The 20,984-nt window shown below is 45.3% G+C and overlaps 1 protein-coding gene across 16 annotated transcripts in view; it reads right to left on the reverse strand.

Moving 5' to 3' along the window:
• Positions 1–895: 895 nt before the first annotated feature.
• The window catches only part of LOC140398474 (coiled-coil domain-containing protein 9B-like), a 426,742-nt gene continuing 406,653 nt past the window's right edge, over positions 896–20,984 (reverse strand). For all 16 annotated transcript variants that reach the window (XM_072487250.1, XM_072487265.1, XM_072487233.1 and 13 more), the window contains one exon: positions 896–2,941. In XM_072487250.1, coding sequence (XP_072343351.1) covers positions 2,927–2,941 — 15 coding nt within the window. In that variant the 3' untranslated portion in view covers positions 896–2,926. The remainder of the gene's footprint in view (positions 2,942–20,984) is intronic.

Genomic DNA, 20,984 nt, shown 5'->3' on the forward strand with positions numbered 1-20,984 from the left:
GTATATAGTTCAATTGGAAAAAGTTCAACAAATCTTTGTTCACTACTGCTGGCTTCCTCAAGTTACTAAACCAACATAAACACAATTGGGAAACATTTGTGCTTACATCAGGATTATATAATTCAGAGCTCTAACTGGATGAGGAACTATAGATAAATTCAGTAATCCATTAAATCCTTTTCAATTCGTTATGTTGTTTGCTGAGGGATCCAGAGACACCTAGAACTGGCCCTGGCAAACATCAATAGTTTGGTCCATTCAAGTCATAAGTATGTTTTGCAAAAATAACCCACATTATCCAGCATTTCACAAACTGAAAAGAATTACATTTATTAAAGCAGACACACTTCACAACATGCATTATGTATTAGTGTGGAAGATTGGATAGATTATCCACAGCAATATTTCTTTCCTGGCACTCAAACACTTAATAAATCCTTACTGTAACAACCAGATGTAGAAAGAAGTCAGTTACAGTGTCACCAACTTTGATAGAAAAGCCCAACCTTAATAACAGATTTTATTTGCTTAAATCATTTTTGTTTCAAATTCAAAGACTTGTCTATTGTCACAAGCCAAGATTTGCAAATGGGCAAATAACCTGTATCCAGACCTCATCAAAGACAGCTGAACACGAGGAGGCAACTTGTTATGTTTTCTTTCTCGGTGTTTTCAGTGCTTAGCTTCCATTTTGCATCTTCGTGTCTGATTGTGTAACTGTGTTACTGAGAGTAACTGTGAGCACATCTTTGATACGTCACACTGCATCTGGACCAATGCGATGCCAGTGTCTACAGATTAACTTTATTTTAACATTTTAGAACAAGTTTGTTTAGTTATTCAGATCTGTATGAAGCATTCAACAATGAAAAGAAAAACTCTGCCACAGGCACCCTTTAAACACAATACATTTTTGTTTTAATAATTTCATGGAATTTTAAATCAGCTTTCAAAATAAACTATTCTAACTTTCAATCCAGTCTAAGGCTTCCACAGATATTAATCGTTTTAAATATATAACTGCAAACAATGCTCTAGCATGTACATCAGTAACCAGTGGTTTCCCTGGACTCACTTTATCCTAATTGTTGGTTACATGACATGAGTAACAAAAATATGAATTCAACTGTAAATACAAATAAATAATCAAACAATACACACTGCCAAAATGTGTAAACAAAACACTGAACCAAACAAATGTTTTAGCCCATTACTGAATCTAAAAACATTCTCACGCTCCCTCTCCCACACAGCATTAATGGCTCCACTCTCAATCCAATCTTCAATACGGAACTGGATCACTTAGATAAATTTAGTCTTTCTGTTTTTGAAGAATGATAATTCGAGATGAAAGCTGGAAATTCTGCATGATTGCAGTCCCTAAATATCTTCATCAACTCACTGTACCCACACAAAAGCTCACTTATTTTTTAAATGGGCTTCTTCACTCACCAAGGTGAGGAGCAAAATGCTGTGAATGCAAACATTTTCAATTTCTAACAATGACTACGTCTTGTATTTTGAAGTCTAATTCACAATTGCTTTGAGAGGTTGCGTCGCCCTCAGTGCAATTTTCCCAGCATTCTGAACTAGAAATGGCTAGATCAGTTTACAAGCTACCTGCAAGGGACCAATTTCCAGCTGGAAGGAAGAGACTTCAGAAGATCGTACTGTTGAGAATTTGAGGGTTTTCAGTTCGTGATAGCTCTGGTCAATTCTGGTATTTTTTACGCTAACATTTAAAAATCTGTGTGGTTTTGTACCAAAAGTTGCTGTGCTGCACATCATATTAATAATGTTAGTGTATTCAACACACAAACTTAACAGATGTAACCTGCAGCTTGGTCACAACACTACTGGTTATGATGAAGCAACTGGATAGATTACATCAATGTAACTGTTGCTTCAGATGTCATTGCTTTCTTCCTTAAAATGCATGTGATTGTAAACTTGGAAGAAGGACTTAAAAACAGAGGCTGAAAAGGTAAGGAGGAAGAACAAAGTTAGATGTAATGGAGGAATCATATTCAGTGCAGTCATCCTCTTTAGGCTGCCTTGCCAGTGCATTACCAGCTCCGACTTCTGAAGACTGCTCTCCTAGTATAGAGCTATTTCATTTCCCAACACACACTTTCCTGTCTGAACTAAACTGGCAAATATGTCACAAATGTGCATCAGATTTGAGCGTGGCCTACTGGAAATTGGACTCAGATTAGCCTATACTAATTTTACTGTGATCTTTTAAGAGTCTCTTTATTTTCTATCTATCTGAAGAGCACTTAAATTGGCTTTATTTACATTATGCCTGTCAGATCAATGCACAATAAATGTTTTGTTCTGTATTTTCTCCCAGGGACAAATTTACAGTGTTCTAAACCAATATTGTTGATACACCAGAAATATAACAGCATTGCATATCACGATTCATATCAGTGTTGTCCAGAGGCATTTAGTTGAAACTTGTGTCCCTCTAAAGAGGCCAAAAATTTGAAAATATGCATGTTAAACACAGTGTCCTAACTTAAATCACATTCAGACACCAATTTTATTCTGAAGTCGAACCCATTTCCTATTGCACCTATTCTGCAACCAGCTCGTCAAATACACCGCATTCTCACAAAATGCAAATAAAATTAATTATATAGTAGAAATAAAGTGCTTAAATATTTGTAATTGCAACCAATAAAATGTAGAAAAACAAATTAAGTAAAATTTATATTGCAGTTTTGGTTAGTAATTAATAAACATGTTTTGGCCTCAGTTAGTATAAAGTTTCTAATTTGCATGTTATTTGTGTCCTATGAAGCCTGTAGCTTATGCACTGCAAGAGAGATACTTTCAATAAATTACTGATGTGAGAAGTGCACTCAAGAAACAGAGAATCTTGATATCTTGATTATATAATACCATCAGTTTGGCATTTACTTCAGTTTTCTTCAATCTGGAAAAGAAAAGCACAGACAAGCAAACATTAATTAGCAAGTTATGCTTCTTAAAAAACTATTTTATTAGCAACTCATGAGATCACATCACTTGCAAGATAATTCTGTGGTAACGCTTCAGTAACTTATGACATGCAAATGGTGTGATCGTATTAGCAAGGTGGGACTTTTTTTAATGGATTGTGAGCAATTTGTTTCCATCCCTAACTGCCTCGAAAAGGTAGTGAGCGCCTTCTTGAACTGCTACAGTCCATGTGGTGCAGGTACAACTGGGAGATGTTTTGACCCAGCGACAGTGAAGGAACAGTATGGGCGCAATTTAACTAAATGGGAATAAAGTCCCATAGCGAGCGCTTACTGAGCCGAGAAACGCAACACTACTAAACTTCAGGTTAGATAGGGGGTTACAGCGGGCAACACGCGGCCGAGGCCGCACATAGACCCGTTTTGTGCACGAGGAGCTCCAATTGCTGGAGCCCCCGATGTGACCCCCTTCTCCAAGCCACAAATCATTATGAGGGGTCCCCGGGTCCCATCAACACCCGCGCAGGCCACCCCTGGCCTGATCGCCGCATCAAAAATGACAGTCCGGCACCTTGGCAGTGCCAAACTGGTAACCTGGCAGTGCCCCTGCCAGCGCCATCTGGGCTTCTATCGGCCATGTTGTATCGCGGTGCGCTACTTTTCAGGCACAGCATGGCCGTTTGATCCCGCTCTATAATTCCAATTCCGATAGTGTGTGGCTGGTGTCATGGACCAGGATTTAAAGAATACCAAAGTATATCACGGAGTTCAGCTGACCCACAACTTTGAATAGATTTTGGTTATGGGGAGCACAAGGGCCCACTTTACAGGTGTGATGCAACAGAGACCTAAAGTATTTTTAAAACAAAACAATGTTTATTCTATGAATCCAGTTAACATTTTATAAACTCACAGTAAACATCTTATCAACTACCAACACTGATAACCGCCCAAAAAGATACAGTACTCTGTAGGTAACCCTTAGTAACTTTCCTGACAACATCAATAAGCCAAAACACTTTTTAACAAAGACAGTAGGTATGAATTCACTACAGAGAACAGTTAGGACTTTTAAATTATCAAGCGATCTAAACACCTTGTTTAACATACAGAGACCAGTATATATCTGCTTGGTTTGAATGCAGCTCACCAACCGAAAGCGAAACTAAAACACAGCCAAAAAGGGCTTCCAGCTCAAAACAAAAGTAAAAAGCAGAATCCAGCTCCACCCACACAATGACATCACTGCAGCCATTTGATAAAACACACTTTTCTTAAAGGGACTCTCACACGACACCTCCCCCAAGAAAAAAAAAACATCAACTTCAAGATGGTTTAATTTTTCACCTTTAAGAAATATTGACAGTAAATATGTTTTTTTTGTACAAAACAAAACACGCAAACATTTATAATAACATAGTCCATTTTAGTTCTTCCTCCACCGAACCTGCTTCTCTTCATCACATTCGTGACAAAGCATCGGCTATCACGTTTTCTCATCCTGCCACATGTATTATTTTTAAATGAAATGGCTGTAACAATAAACTCCATCGGAACAGTCTTGCATTGTTATTCCGGAATCGCTCCAAAAACGTCAATGGATTATGATCAGTATATATAACGGTGTCAGACGGATTGCTGGTAATATAGATTTGAAAATGTTGTAAAGCCAGCACCAAGCTCAAAGTCTCCTTCTCAATCATTGAATACTTCTTCTGGTGCTTATTTAATCTTTTTAAAAAAATAACCAATAGGCTGCTCTCGTCCTTTGGCGTCTTCTTGTAAAAGCACCACACCTACGTCCACATCCCTCGCATCAACAACCACTTTGAATTGTTTTGTATAATTTGAGATGGCCAACACAGGGGCAGTGGTTAACACAGCCTTCAGGCCGTCAAATGCCTGTTAACACTCCGCTGTCCACTGAAATTTGCCACGCCTCTTTAGCAAGTCCGTCAGTGGAGCAACCACGCTGCTAAAATTCGGCACAAATTTCCGGTAAAATCCGCTCATGCCAAGAAATCGCATTTGTGCACTCATGCCAAGAAATCTCTTTGTGTCGAGGGTACTGGAAACTCCCCAATAACTTTTGTTTTCGCATCCCGTGGGACCATTCGACCCTGTCCGATTGTATGGCCAAGGAAAGTGACTTGGGCTTTTCCAAATTCACTTTTGGCTTGGTGTGTAGCCACCTGAGTTGGCCACTTCCCGACTTAAAATGGAGAACCGCAAAGGCTGAAGGGAAATTCAGCCAACACAGGCAAAGACTAGCAAATACAGGAATCATGTATATTGAAAACTGCAAAACAACCAGACAGCACTGAAACCAGCAGCCATCTGCATAGTAATGTAGCAGCCATCTACATAGTAATGGGCGATTCCCAGGCACAATGGCAACAGTTAAGGTAAACAAAGCCAAGCCAGACTCCACGGCGCAAGCAGGAGCCAAGACAAAGGAAGGCAAACAAACATTTAGGGACCGCCTAACGATCAGGGAACCGCTCCAGCATTGGAGAAATTGATCCAAGTGATCAGAAAGTAGTCCAATCACTTGGAACCAGGTACGGGGTCCGCCCCGAAGGGCGGGAAGCCCCTGGGGACTATAAAGTAAAGCCCCCAAGTTCAAATCGTCCTTCTTTGGCAGGGTCACTCAGCAACTTGAACCGACCCTTGATAGTGGCCTGTCTTGTTGCCTCCAAGAAAGTAACTCTCAAGTCAACGCTCGCTACGAGATAGGCGCTCCTAGCTACCAGTCCATACCAGTTTTGAATCCCGCAGACTCAGGACCTGAACGAAAGGCCATTTGTTCCCCTGACCTGGTGGGCCAATCCGAAGCTAAGTATAGGCCTGTTAGTTATAGAAATAGCCTAGAAAGTAGAGTTTATGCATGAGTAGCGATTTACTGTGTATAATAAATGTGTTTTGATTTGAATCTTACTAATTGGTGTGTTGAGTTATTTTTTAAAGAATATATATTTATTAAGAATTTTAACACAGTTTTTCACCCTTACAAACAAAACCCACCCCCGTAACAAAAAGAAAGAAAGCGCACATAGCAAGACATGAACATGGTAAATCGATATGATACAGAGCTTTGTACAATGGATTCCTCCCGTACATGTCAGTTTTCCAGATCCTTCATGTTTTCTTGCTCAAATACCCCCCAAACAGGCCCCCCTCCCCCCCCCCCCCCCCCACCACGCAAGACATCCCCCCCTATTCCCCCCCCCCCCCCCGGGTTGCTGCTGTTGACCGACCTTCATCTAACGCTCCGCGGGGGGGGGGGGGGGGGGGGGGTTGTAGCATGAGCAGGAGAGAACATGAAGAGTCGGGGAAACTGGCTCGTACGGGAGAGAGCCAGTGTACAAGCTATGTAAATATACTATTTTGCCATGTATATATCTTGCTCCGCGCGATTTCTCGTTTCTTTTTTTTTGTTACGGGGGGGGGGTTTATTGTTTGTAAGGGAGAAGAATTGTGTTAAAAACTTTAATAAATATATTTTTTTAAAAAGGAAGGGGAGCTACGGTGCGGAGTGCGACGAAAGTAAATGAGGCATTCAAGGCCTTCTATGAGGAGCTGTACAGATCCCAGCCCCCAGCGAGGGAAGAGGGGATGCGACGATTCTTGGACCAACTGAGGTTCCCGAGGATGGAGGAGCAGGAGGTGGCTGGTTTGGGGGCACCAATTGGGTTGGAGGAGCTGATCAAAGGTCTGGGGAGTATGCAAGCAGGGAAGGCCCCGGGACCGGATGGGTTCCCGGTCGAGTTCTATAGGAAGTAGGTAGACCTGTTAGCCCCGTTGCTAGTGAGGACTTCTAATGAGGCAAGGGAGGGAGGGACCCTGCCCCCGACAATGTCTGAGGCGACGATCTCTTTGATCCTGAAGTGGGACAAGGACCCACTGCAATGTGGGTCGTACAGGCCGATCTCGCTCCTCAACGTGGATGCTAAGTTGCTGGCAAAAGTGCTGGCTACGAGGATCGAGGACTGTGTCCCAGGGGTGATACACGAGGACCAGACGGGATTTGTAAAGGGCAGGCAGCTAAACACCAATGTGCGGCGGCTCCTAAACGTGATAATGATGCCATCGGTGGAGGGAGAGGCAGAGATTGTGGCGGCTATGGACGCGGAGAAGGCCTTTGAACGAGTAGAGTGGGAGTACCTCTGGGAAGTGCTGCGGAGGTTTGGGTTCGGGGGAGGGTTTATTAGTTGGGTGAAGCTCCTATACAGAGCCCCGATGGCGAGTGTGGTGACGAATCGGCGGAGGTCGGAGTATTTTCGGCTGTACCGTGGGACGAGGCAGGGGTGCCCCCTGTCCCCCCTGTTGTTTGCATTAGCAATTGAACCCTTGGCCATGTCATTAAGGGAGTCTAGGAAATGGAAGGGGGTGATCCGAGGGGGAGAGGAGCATCGAGTGTCGCTTTATGCAGATGACCTGTTGCTGTATGTGGCGGATCCAGTGGAGGGGAGGTGGAGGTCATGCAGACTCTAAGGGAGTTTGGGGATTTTTTGGCCTGTTCCAAATTTTAAAAGAGTATTCAGAGAGGAAAGATGGCAATGCAGGCAATGCAACGCCTCTTGAACCCCGAAGAATTTGTGGTCGCAGCGACCGGCAGTAGAGTAGGTCAGTGTCCCGTTTGGGAAGAGGAAATCAGAAAGTATCTCAAAGGGAAAGGATTGCCCCTTTGGAGCGAATTCTGTGAAAATGAGGAAACAGGTCCCGGGAGTATAGGACATACTTGGTGGGAGAACCCGAGCGAAATCCATAAGAAAAGCTTGGGAAAAGCTCGCAAGCCGATGGCAATCGTGTCCTGTTTGGCACAATTGCGAGGCACAGAGGAGGTCATTCGGACACTCTGTAGAGAGATAGAGGCACATCGAATGAGCAAGTTCGATGTGAGCGAGATAAAGAAAACGTAGAGTTAAGAAGGAAGTTAGCAGCAAAGGACGGAGAGGTGGATGATGCCAAGCGGGCACACCAGTCTTGTCTGGCGCACTTAAGCAGCTTCCAATCCCAGTATGAAAAGGCCTATCAGGACACGCAACGTGCAGTCCTGGTACGAGAGGAAACAGAGAAGCAGGTAGAGGCATTGCAAAGGCAGTGTAGCGACCTGAAGGCAGCTTTAAGAGCACTCCATACTACCACCACGGAGCAAAGACAAAGCTCATTAGACCACGCAAAGTGCCGGAAGCAGATTGCAGAACTGCAATCTCTGCTTTCAGTTCAAAAAGGATTCCAGGAAACCTTTGGATCACAGTTAGATGAGGAAGACGGCCCTGATTGGGAAGAATTGAGTGAGACAGCGCAGAGATATGTTCAGGGATCGTGTGCGCAGGGAAAGCCCCAGAAGAGAAAAGCGCCCCAACCCCCCACAGAGCAGATAGTTCAGGCACCAATGAATCCAGTAACCGCCCACCGCACAGTCACATCGGAAGGAGACACGGAATTCCTGTTCACGACCCTCTTAACCCTGACCCAATTCCGGGACGCGTGCGAGAAAATCACACCGTTCCTCCCCACCTCAGACCCCCACCACTTCTTTGCCAGAGTAAAGCAGCAGGCGACCATGTACGGCCTGGATGAGCGAGAGCAAGTGAAGCTCACAGTTTTGAGTTTAGACCCTTAGGTCGTAGCAGCCCTTCCTGATCCACAGAATGTAGGAGGAGGCACCCTTGCAGAAATGCATGCAACGATGCTAGACGCGATCGGGTATAACAGGGGTGACCCTGTAGAAGGCCTCCATAAGTGCAGGCAAAAGAAAACCGAGCACCCCACAGCGTTTGCTGGACGATTGTGGATCCATTTCGCTGCAGTTTTCAGAGATTTAGACCGCGCCCATTTGTCCCGAGACAACATGGCAAAATGGACCCGCCCCCTTATCTCCCATGCCACAGAAACAGGACAAAAAGCTTGTGCCAATTATGATCCCTCAGAGGAGGCTCATGAGAAATGGGTTGTAAAAAGATTGTCCCGCGCCTGGGAGCAGTCTGTACAAAACAAACCCACGAACAAAAATCCCAAAGAACAGCAGGCAGAAGCAGACATACACACAGTGAAGGCACACCAGAACCCCGCATGGGTAAATGAAGGCAGGAATAACCCCCCACAAAAGCCACAGGAGTGTTACAACTGTGGACAGTTAGGACACTTTGCACGAGAATGCAATGCCCCACGAAAGCCACAGAGAGCCCAGCAGGCAGGCACTCTGAATAAGAATAGGACAGAGCCCATACATAGTGTGAGCACCCGTTCAGACCAGACAGACCTGAACGGAACGGACTGACGGTGTTCGGGCTCCCCCAGTTGGGTCTGCGACACCCTTTGGGATAGGTCTGGCCGACCAGTAGTTGCAGCAAAGATACGGGGACAGCCCATCGAATTTCTCTGGGACACAGGAGGGTCCCGCACCACAATCAATTTCTCCACCATATTCCAGAAAGATACGTGGCCCACTACAGCCACCATCACCCTCAGCGGCTTTACAGGCCACTCACAGCAGGGATACATCACCGCCCCTGTACCCATTCAAATCGGCAACATCACCACCAAGCACCCCATAGTTTTAGTCGACCTGCCCCGCACAGCAGAACATATTTTGGGCATCGGTTTTATGAATTCCCACAACCTGTCCTTTGATCCAGTCAACCAATGTGTTTGGAGAATGGCAAAATCCGCAAGAGCCCCCGCAACGCTTACAATAGGAGAATATGCAAACAAGATTAGCGCAGTCGGCGAATTTTGGTTTGACCCGACCACAATTAGCACAGACAAGCAGGTTAGGGCAGTTCTGCAGAAGCACAGGACAGCATTCGCGACCCACAAACACGACTGTGGCCGGACGACTGGTTTCGTTCAAATCATAGGACCTGACCCTAGACCCCAAAAACAGTACGGATTTCCCCAAGAGGCAGAGGGAGAAATCGCAAAAGTTATCGACAGCTTATTAGAGCAGGGCGTACTCAGATCAGTAGCCTCCACTAATAATGCCCCGATTTGGCCAGTGAGAAAGCCCGATGGACCATGGCGAGTGACCATCGATTACCAGGAACTCAACAAAGTCACCCCCGCAGCAGCCCCCACGGTAGCCTCAAGTCCCGAGACCATGCTCAAACAGGGACTCAACTCACGATACTTTACAGTTTTGGACGTCAGTAATGGATTCTGGTCCATTCCATTGGCAAAAGTGTGCCAATACAAATTTGCCTTCACCTTTAAAAATCAGCAGTACACGTGGACATGCCTTCCACAAGGATTCCACAACTCCCCCTCCATTTTCCACCGACAGCTGGCAAATGATTTGTCACAATTTTCTCGCCCTGAATGTCTGGTCCAGTATGTGGATGACCTATTACTGCAGACAGACACCAAGGTAGAGCACATCAAGCTTCTGGCCGAACTCCTGGAACTCCTACAGAAAATTGGTTGCAAAGTAAACCCCAAAAAGGCCCAGATTTTGGAAAACAAAGTGATATATTTGGGTACAATTATCACGCACGGTAAACGCGAGATCGAGCACAAAAGAATTGACTCGATTGCCAAATTGCCCCTTCCCCAGAATGTTACAGTCCTCCGGTCATTTTTAGGACTGGTTAGCTACTGCCGAAACCACATTGATGGTTTCGCCAGCAAGGCAGCACCCCTCTCAGACCTCCTAAAGAAAGGAGCCCCTTGGGAATGGCTTCCGCAGCATACGGATGCTGTGAACTCTTTGAAAAGAGCACTCATAGCAGCCCCCGCACTACAAGTTCCAGACCCGCTTTCCCCCTATGTGATAGAGGTAGCCAGCACAGACCGCACCCTTTCAGTCGTGCTCCTCCAGGAACGGCACGAACAGTTAAGGCCTGTGGCTTACGCCTCCAGAGTCTTAGATGCTGTGGAGCAGGGATTTTCAGCCTGTGAAAGGCACCTGCTCGCAGTTCTTTGGGCAGTACAGTATTTTTCATACATAACCGGACTGAACCCCATCACAATCCTGACGGAACACACCCCCACCCAACTTTTACTAGACGGACGACTTAAGGACGGTACAGTAAGCCAGATTAAAGCAGCCAGATGGACCCTTCTTTTGCAGGGACGGGACATCACCGTTAAAAGGACCAAGACCCACACGTTCCTAGCCGACAACCTTCAGTACCCAGGCACCCCCCACGATTGTGAAATCATCTCACCGCGCCACAACACAGGCCCCTTTACTGCAAAAACACCCCCCAGAAAGATAAGTAGTTCACCCCAGAGCCCCCAGCACACAGACACGTGCGCACCTTTAAGGATTTATGTGGATGGTTCTTCCACAGTATTAGAAGGGAAGCGCATTACATGATGCGGCATTTATGTTGAGGACGCGCAGGGACGCGCCCTAGAAGAGATCTCCTTAAAGCTACCAGGCCACTTAGGCGCGCAGGCGGCAGAACTAGCAGCCGTGGCTTACATTGTAGAACACCCAGATTCCTTCCCCAGCCCAGCAGACATATACTCGGACAGCCTCTATGTCTGCAACAGCCTTACAGAATTCCTACCCCTGTGGAAAGCAAGAGGATTTGTTTCTGCAGACGGAAAACCCCTCCCCTCAACCCCATTGCTCCGTCACATTTTAGGAAAAACCCAGGGCAGGACTTTTGGAATAGTTAAAGTTCGTAGTCACCACCGTTCCTCCCCCCCTGGAAATGTAAAGGCCGACGCAATGGCAAAACCAGGTTCCAGGCACGGATATTTTTCGACACCCCCGAAAGCGCACCAGTGAATGCAGTTCAGGTCTCGCAGACTAATGTCGAAGATTTAGTGCAGGCCCAGAAGCAGGATAGCAATCTTAGGCAGATTTTGAAAGGAAAATTTACAGCACCTTACAAGAGATTTAAAAATGCACTGACCACACATGACGGTGTGGTGTTAAAAGACACCCTTCATGTGGTTCCTGAACAGGACAGGAATCAACTTATTTGTTTATTCCATGACAGTCATGGACATCAGGGAATTGATCCCACTACCGCCCACCTCAGGCAGCTCTGTTGGTGGCCAAGTTTAAAAGAACTCACTACATTGAGAATTGCCTTATCTGTGCCCAAACAATCCGGACAGATACGCCAAGAAAGCTCAACTTAGTCACACCCGCCCCGTTAACGGCTCCTGGACTAACCTCCAGTTCGATTTTATAGGACCATTGCCCCCTTGCAGGAATGGTTATAAGTATGTACTCGTTGTGATAGACACGTTTACAAAATGGGTAGAGGCATTCCCATCCAGAACGAACACGGCAAAGACCACAGCCAAGATCTTAACCACCACATCTTTACGAGATGGGGCCTCCCCCGCAGCATTGAATCCGACCAAGGTTCCCATTTTACGGGACGAGTCATGAAGAACGCCCTCACGGTATTTGGCATTACCCAAAAATTCCACATAGCATACCACCCCCAGTCAAGTGGTATCGTGGAGCCCATGAATCGGACCCTAAAATCAACCCTCAGAAAAATGGTCCAGCAAAACAACACCACTTGGGATTCAGTCCTCCCTTTTGCGCTGATGTTTTTGCGTAATACGGTTTCAACATCTACAGGTTACACCCCACACGCCCTCATGACCGGACGCCCCATGAAAGGCACAGAATTTTTATTGGGATTAGATTTGACCAGCCCCGAAGTGACGGCCCTCACACACGAGAAAGCAGTTGAACAACTGGTAGAGAATGTTAAAATGGCTCAGTGAGCAGCCGCGGTACGATTAGGCACACAAAAGAAACAGAGCAAGGCCTGTTTCGATAAGACAGTACATGCAACTGAGTTCAGTGTTGGACAGCAGGTCATGCTCTCCATATACAACCCCAGCACATTCCTGTCACCTAAATATTCGTGTCCGTACTCCATTGCGGACAAAGTAAGCCCCTCCGTGTACAAAATTAAGTATCCCAACGGAAAGACTGCGTGGTTCCATATTAACCAGCTTAAGGCATATGGCCCACAGTCCAACCACGCACACCATGTCATGCTCGACGCAGCAGACCACGCCCCGCCCACAGCCAAAGTATCCCTACCCTCCCCCAACACGCCCACCACATCCACGGACTCGCCCTCAACTCCACCCCCGACCTGTAGACTCCGCCCCGGCACGCCCACAGACAGCAGCAGCTACAGCGACTGTGACTCAGACGACAGCCACAGCACGCCTCCCTACTATCCCCAGGCAATAGGACCCACACCCAGCGAATCTGACCATGATTCGAGTGATCTCTTCCTCATCACATTCCTCAATAAACCCCACCAAAGACCACAGCCCTACGCTTACGGCCCCGACTCCGTCCCCACAGGACTAGACACCACCTTTTGGCACCGCGACAACTCATACAGGCTCGTCCGGAACGACGAGATGGATCCCAAATCTCACCATGCAGCCCTATCAGCCCTGATACATTCGAGAGTATGGCATCCGGGAGAAGATGACGACTTTGAGTCTGACTCCCAAAGCGAGAACCCCTTTGCGACCCTTCTCGCAACCGATAACTGAGGTGTCCAGATGATGTTTTAAAAAGGAACCGCTTGGGAGAAACGGTGTCCTTTCTGATGGAACCTGCAGCATGTTGTTTAATGTTGTTTGTTACTGTTAGTGTTAAATGTTATTTGTAAGATCGGAATTTTTTTTTTCCACTGCCCCCATGCCTTATTTGTCAGCAGAAACCTTTGAGAACTTGCCAACACACTCATCGGCCGAAACCACTGAGAGCTTGCCAAACCACCGTTCATAACTGCCCTTCTGGTTCGAAGGTAGAACCTTTACGGCAACCCACCACGATGACTACATTTCTTGCCCGTTCTTGTCGGTTGCTCAGGCAGTGGAGAAATGGCATTGGTCTCCGCCCTGCTTGAGGCCCTCCCTCTGGCCAACTACGCTCGGGTAGAGCACACACGGCATTGTTCGCCGTCCTACCCGGGGATTCCATCCAATTCTTACCCGTCGCGGCCCATACGCACCTCATTTCGGCACTTTTGGTTCAAAAAGTTTTGTTTGTTTTCAGGCGACCCTTAGGTTGCCATCTCTATGCTATTTACATCCTCAAACATTTGGATGGTAAATCGCACAGCCTGCGAGATGGCTCGCGCTGTTTCAGTATTTTTAAGTGTGTCTTGTCCGGAATATTCGATTTAAAAAAAAAATGAGGGAGTCACGCATGGTGACAAATTGTAACGGGAGAATTGGCACAAAAGGACAGACATACTAACAGACGAGATATTAAACCAAGATAGTAACAGACACTATGCTTGATCTCACAGAACTCCAGAAGTTCCAGCGAAGAGAAGAGAAGAGAAAGAAAAAGAACCATGAGGACATCCTCCGTGTTGCTCATCACCCTAATGAACATTTGGTTGTGCGTGAACGCGAACCCCCTGGCCCCAACCCCCCCCCCAGCCGTTAGTGATTCACTTCCCCGTAGCACCCAGAGCCCAGTCACAAGCGACACCACACCATCTTGGTTTATAACCTGGTACTCCCTGTCCTACTTAATAGAATCCCTATTAGTATTGGCGATACTCTGCAGCATCGTGCAGACTATCCGCATGAGGAAACGGAGAAGGCGAGCCTACCGTGCTCGCACCCCGGTATATAGGATAAGATCCCCTATTTCTGGTTATGACCAGACCCCCGACCCCCGCGATCTATGATAAAGGACATTCGTTTGTGTTCATTTTGTGAATAAAGAAATGTGTTTCATGAGCGATTGTACAATCCTGAGCTTGACCGCCAAGCCAGGAAAAATGTGGATAATGCTGCCATGGTTTTGTGTGTCTTGTTTAAGAAGTTAATATAATTGAATGTTTGAGTGAGTATAGTTTAGTGAGGACAGTTAGAGGTACCGTTTTTTTAATTTTGTAATGCATGTCCCTGTTTTGACATAGCGCCACTTAGAATGTTAGTTAAAAATTTTCTTGCATAGTTATGGTCAGTGTAGAGGCCATAGAAGAGTGCTCGCCGGGTCAGGGAATGAAGACAACGCAGTTATGTGATCCTTCACGCTTCGCGTTAGGATCACAAGGAGGGTGTGTAGCCACCTGAGTTGGCCACTTCCCGACTTAAAATGGAGAACCGCAAAGGCTGAAGGGAAATTCAGCCAACACAGGCAAAGACTAGCAAATACAGGAATCATGTATATTGGAACCTGCAAAACAACCAGACAGCACCGAAACCAGCAGCCATCTGCATAGTAATGTAGCAGCCATCTACATAGTAATGTGCGATTCCCAGGCACAATGGCAACAGTTAAGGTAAACAAAGCCAAGCCAGACTCCTCAGCGCCAGCAGGAGCCAAGACACAGGAAGGCCAACGAACATTTAGGGACCGCCTAGCGATCAGGGAACCACTCCAGCATCGGAGAAATCGATCCAAGTGATCAGAAGGTAGTCCAATCACTTGGAACCAGGTACGGGGCCCGCCCCAAAGGGAGGGAAGCCCCTGGGGACTATAAAATAAAGCCCCCAAGTTCAAATCGTCCTTCTTTGGCAGGGTCACTCAGCAACTTGAACCAACCCTTGACAGTGACCTGTCTTCTTGCCTCCAAGAAAGTAAGTCTCAAGTCAATGCTCGCTACGAGATAGGCGCTCCTAGCTACCAGTCCATACCAGTTTTGAATCCCGCAGACTCAGGTCCTGAACGAAAGGCCATTTGTTCCCTTGACCTGGTGGGCCAGTCCGAAGCTAAGTATAGGCCTGTTAGTTATAGAAATAGCCTAGAAAGTTACTGTGTATAATAAATGTGTTTTGATTTGAATCTTACTAATTGGTGTGTTGAGTTATTGATCATTAGTTGAACTTGAACCTCGTGGCCGTATCATAAAGATACCTGGGGACTCTAGAGCAAAGGTTATAAAAGAGAGCCAATTGAACCAACCAAAAGTTAGCAACAGGTTTATCACCAAACCCACCTCCTGAAGTCGATCGAATAACTCCATCAGATGTTTTAAATGTTCATTCCATGTCTGACTGAAAATTACCAGGTCGAGGATGTATACCGCACAATTGGGTAATCCTGAAATGACTTTGTTAGTTAACCGTTGAAATGTGGCTGGGGCGTTTTTCATGCCAAATGGCATAACTTTGAATTGGTAAATACCATCTGGAGTCACAAAAGCTGAAATCTCCTTCGCCCTTTCAGATAAAGGTACCTGCCAGTAACCTTTAAATAAATCCAGTTTGGAATAAAAGCTGATTGTCCCACCTTCTCAATGCAATCCTCCAAATGTGGAATAGGATAAGTCTGTTCTGCATTAACCTTTTTATAGTCCACACACAACCGTTGGGTACCGTCCGGTTTTGGTACCATCACTATGGGTGAGCTCCATTGGCTGCAACCCACTACAATTATGCCATTTTTAAGATTTAAATTTTTTTTTTTTATCCATTACTTTATCAGAGTTATAAAGCCAGAGCTCAGAGTGTGGACAGGGGCGAACCCTTAATCCAGCTCCTTGCCTGCTCCAAAAACCAATTCAAATTGAATCCAATTCATGTCTCCACAAGAGAGGCATACCAAATCCAGGCATTTCACCTGATTCCACGCTCATCTTAGCCGAAAGGCCAAGATGCGAACAATTATGCCATTTTTAAGCAAATGTTCAATTTCCTTGTTAATCTGTGCCAATATTAAAGGGTTAAGTCTATATGGATGTTGTTTAATTGGAACAGCATTTCCCACATCTACATCATGCATAGCCATTTTAGTACTTCCCAACTTATCTCCACAGACTTGCCCATGTGATATCAATAACTCTTTCAGGTCAGTTTGTGTTTCCTCTGGAAGGTAACTCAATAATTTATCCCAATTTTTAAGAACATCCTCGTTTTCCAATTTAATTTGAGGGATGTCAAATTCAAAGTCATCTGGATTTAGTTCTTCACGTTGAGATAGAATAATTAAAACCGCCTCCTTTTGCCCTCCTTCCCTTTCAAAGTATCTTTTAAGCATATTCACATGACACACTCGGTGAGTTTTCCTTCTATTTGGCGTTCTTACCACATAATTCACCTCACTTAATTTGATAAGGTCCACAAAACCTTGCTTTTTAAATGTTCACCGACCACTGGTTACAATACTAAAATTTTATCTCCACTGGCAAACCTACGAACATTTTCTTTCTTGCCCGCAACCCATTTCATCACATGTTGTGCAACCTTTAAATGTTGTCTAGCCAATTCGCCTGCTCTATTTAATCATTCCCTAAAATTTGACACGTAATCCAACAATGTAAGTTCCGACTGCTCACTCATCAATTTTTCCTTAATCAATTTAAGTGGTCCTCTTACCTCATGACCAAAAATGGGTTCAAAAGGACTGAATTTGGTTGACTCATTAGGTGCATCCCTAATTGCGAACAATATGAATGGAATTCCTTTATCCCAATCCTCTGGATAATCTTGACAATAAGCCCTCAACATTGTCTTTAATGTCTGATGCCACCTTTCTAACGCTCCCTGCAATTCTGGATGGTACGCAGTTGATTTAAATTGTTTTATTCCTAAGCTATCCATAACTTCTTTGAATAACCTTGAGGTAAAATTTGATCCTTGATCCGATTGTATTTGTGTGGATAGTCCATATCTAGTAAAGGATTTAAGTAACTCCTCCACAATCTTTCTAGCTGCAATATTGCATGCTGGAATGGCCTTTGGAAACTTAGTAAACACATCTATTATAGTCAAAAGATATTGATTCCCACTTTTCATTTCAGGAAGCGGACCTACGCAATCAATTAAGACCCTTGTAAAAGGTTCCTCAAATGCTGGAATGGGTATTAAGGGCGCTGGTTTTATCACTGCTTGAGGTTTCCCTATCACTTGACATGTGTGACATGATCGACAAAATGTAACTACATCTTTATGTAGTCCAGGCCAATAAAAATGTTTTTGTATTTTAGCTTGAGTTTTCCTTACTCCCAAATGACCTCCCACTGGTACCGCAAGTGCTACTCGCAACACCTCCTTTCTATACCCCACCGGCAATACCACTTGATGAACTCCTGCCCACATTTCATCCGCCTGCATATGTAAATGTCTCCATTTTCTCATCAAGACATCTCTTTTCCGGTAATACCATTCTGGTATACACTCAGACTCCTCCTCTGTGTGTACTTTCTGATACACCCGATTTATTTCTATATCTTTCTGTTGTAACTCCGCCAATTTTCCTGAACTAAAAATATCCGCCTCATCCTCCACCTGTTCTTTTCCAACCATCTGATCAAAAATCGTTTCTGATAATTGAACTTCAACTTCATCTTCACTCTTTGATTTATCCTCTTGACTTAACCTGTGACTTTGCGACCTCATTACTACACAATCCGGAAAAATCCCAGGATATTCGTCCTTCAACACTCTAGTTGTCTGATTTTCCACTGGCTTATCAACCACAGTAGCCATCACTCCCACCTGCGATCCAGCTACATTATTACCCAAGATAAACTGTATTCCTGGACAAGATAGTTTCTCTATTACTCCTACTACCACTTCACCACTCTTCACTGGACTTTCCAACCTTACCTTATATAATGGAACACTACTCCTCTCACCCTGAATTCCACATATTACCACCTTTTCTGGCAATATTCCTCCCAAACTACAGAACTCCTTATCTCTTACCATTAAAGATTGACTAGCTCACGTATCTCTTAAAATTGTGACTTCTTTACCTACTCCTTCTGGTGCACATGAGTAAACTTTACCCACACAAGTAAATTCTTTAAAGAGACCTGGCACCTTCTTATCAATCACCTCTTGATCAGGCTGTACAATCTTTTGCACCTCCTTCGCTTCACTTGGGCTTTCCTATACCAATTTAACAAACCCACTGTCTTATCCTGTTTTTCACATCAGCCTTCCCAGTGCTTTTCTTCAACCACCAACACTGTGACTTTACATGGCCTAGTTTATTACAGTGAACTTGGTAATTTGGGCACTGTGGTAATTAAAGAGGTAAGTGGTGAATTCAAATCTTCAAAACTTTTTCAGTTAAAAGGTCAGTGTCTAGCTCAGTGTCTGATTGGCTGAAGCTGCCCCACCCTAATTGCTGAGAGGCAGTTATCTGTCAGTCTGAGGCCTGTTTAGTGGCACAAGGGTGTACATTGTATTCTTCTGTTTGAAGCTTAAATACTGTGACTCATCTTGTTTAGCTGAGTTCAGTATAAAAGACAGACAGAAAGTGCACTCAGTAAGCTTTGTGCAGGTGAAGGAGACACAGCTAGAGTGGGAATTGAAACTTGGTGATTTGGGCAGTGTGGTAATTCGGAGTGGGAGGAGGTGCTGTTTCCCTTTTTGTTTCCTTCGTTTGGCTTTGTAACTGGTAATCAGCAGGGAGAGATCCAGACTACATTCCGGGAAGCAGGGAGAAAACCAGGGAGCACCCTGGGAAGGTAGGTGATATACAATCTTACCCCCAGGTTCCAATTAAACATTGTTAAACTAATTAAACATAATTAATTACTTAATCATAATTCAGAGGGGTATCTAAGCCAGAGATCGGGGAGTACTGTATTTAGCATTTACATTTACAGTAGAAATCTAGTACTAGGAAACATATAGTTAACAGTAACTTTTTTAAAAAAAAATTATTTTAAAATTTAATTTACTACTTAATTAACACAATGTCAATTAGAGGGGTGCAGTGCTCTGACTGTGGCAGGTCCGGGAGGCTTCCAGCGTCCCAGCTGGCTTCATCTGCAGAAAATACACCCAACTGGAGCTCCTCACAGACTGCATGGTTCGGTTGGAGCAGCAATTGGATGCACTTAGGAGCATGCAGGTGGCGGAAAGTGTCATAGTTATATAAATGTGGTCACACCCAAGGTGCAGGCAGAGAAATGGGTGACCAACAGAAGGAGCAAGCAGTCAGTGCAGGAATCCCCTGTGGTTGTCCCCCTCTCGAACAGGTACCCTTTGGATACTGTCGGGGGGGGATAGCCTATCAGGGGAAAACAGCAGCAGCCAGAGCAATGGCACCACGGCTGGCTCTGATGTTCAGCTGGGAGGGTCAAAGTGCAGAAGAGCACTAGTCATAGGAGACTCTATAGTCAGGGGCACAGTTAGGCGCTTCTGTGGACGTGAAAGAGACTCAAGGATGGTATGTTGCCTCCCTGGTGCCAGGGTCCAGGATGTCTCCGAACGGGTAGAGGGCATCCTGAAGGGGGAGAGCAAACAGGCAGAGGTTGTGGTATATATTGGTACTAACGACATAGGCAGGAAGGGGGATGAGGTCCTGCAGCAGGAGTTCAGGGAGCTAGGCAGAAAGTTAAAAGATAGGACCTCAAGGGTTGTAATCTCGGGATTACTCCCTGTGCAACGTGCCAGTGAGGCTAGAAATAGGAAGATAGAGTAGCTAAACACGTGGCTAAACAGCAGGTGTAGGAGGGAGAGTTTCAGTTATCTGGACCACTGGGAGCTCTTCCGGGGCAGATGAGACCTGTATAAGAAGGATGGGTTGCATCTAAACTGGAGAGGCATAAATATCCTGGCCGCGAGGTTTGCTAGTGTCACATGGGAGCGTTCAAACTAGTATGGCAGGGGGATGGGTACCGGAGCAGTAGGTCAGAAGGTGAAAACATTGAGGGAGAACGAGGAAATAGGGCCACTTTTGCTCTGAAGAAGAGCAGACAGGGAGATGTTGCTGAAAACGTACCAGCCCATACCAGCCTCCCCGAACAGGCGCCGGAATGTGGCGACTAGGGGCTTTTCACAGTAACTTCATTTGAAGCCTACTTGCGACAATAATCGATTTTCATTTCAAAACAGCGGGACTGGTGGCCTGAAGTGCATATGTTTTAATGCAAGAAGTATAACAGGTAAGGCAGATGAACTTAAGAGCTTGGATTTGTACTTGGAACTATGATGTTGTTGCCATTACAGAGACCTGGTTGAGGGAAGGACAAGATTGGCAGCTAAACATTCCAGGATTTAGGTGTTTCAGGCGGGATAGAGGGGGAGGTAAAAGGGGTGGAGGAGTTGCGCTACTGGTTCGGGAGAATATCACAGCTGTACTGCGGG

This window comes from Scyliorhinus torazame, chromosome 2 (genome assembly GCF_047496885.1).
Source record: "Scyliorhinus torazame isolate Kashiwa2021f chromosome 2, sScyTor2.1, whole genome shotgun sequence".
NCBI lineage: Eukaryota > Metazoa > Chordata > Chondrichthyes > Carcharhiniformes > Scyliorhinidae > Scyliorhinus > Scyliorhinus torazame.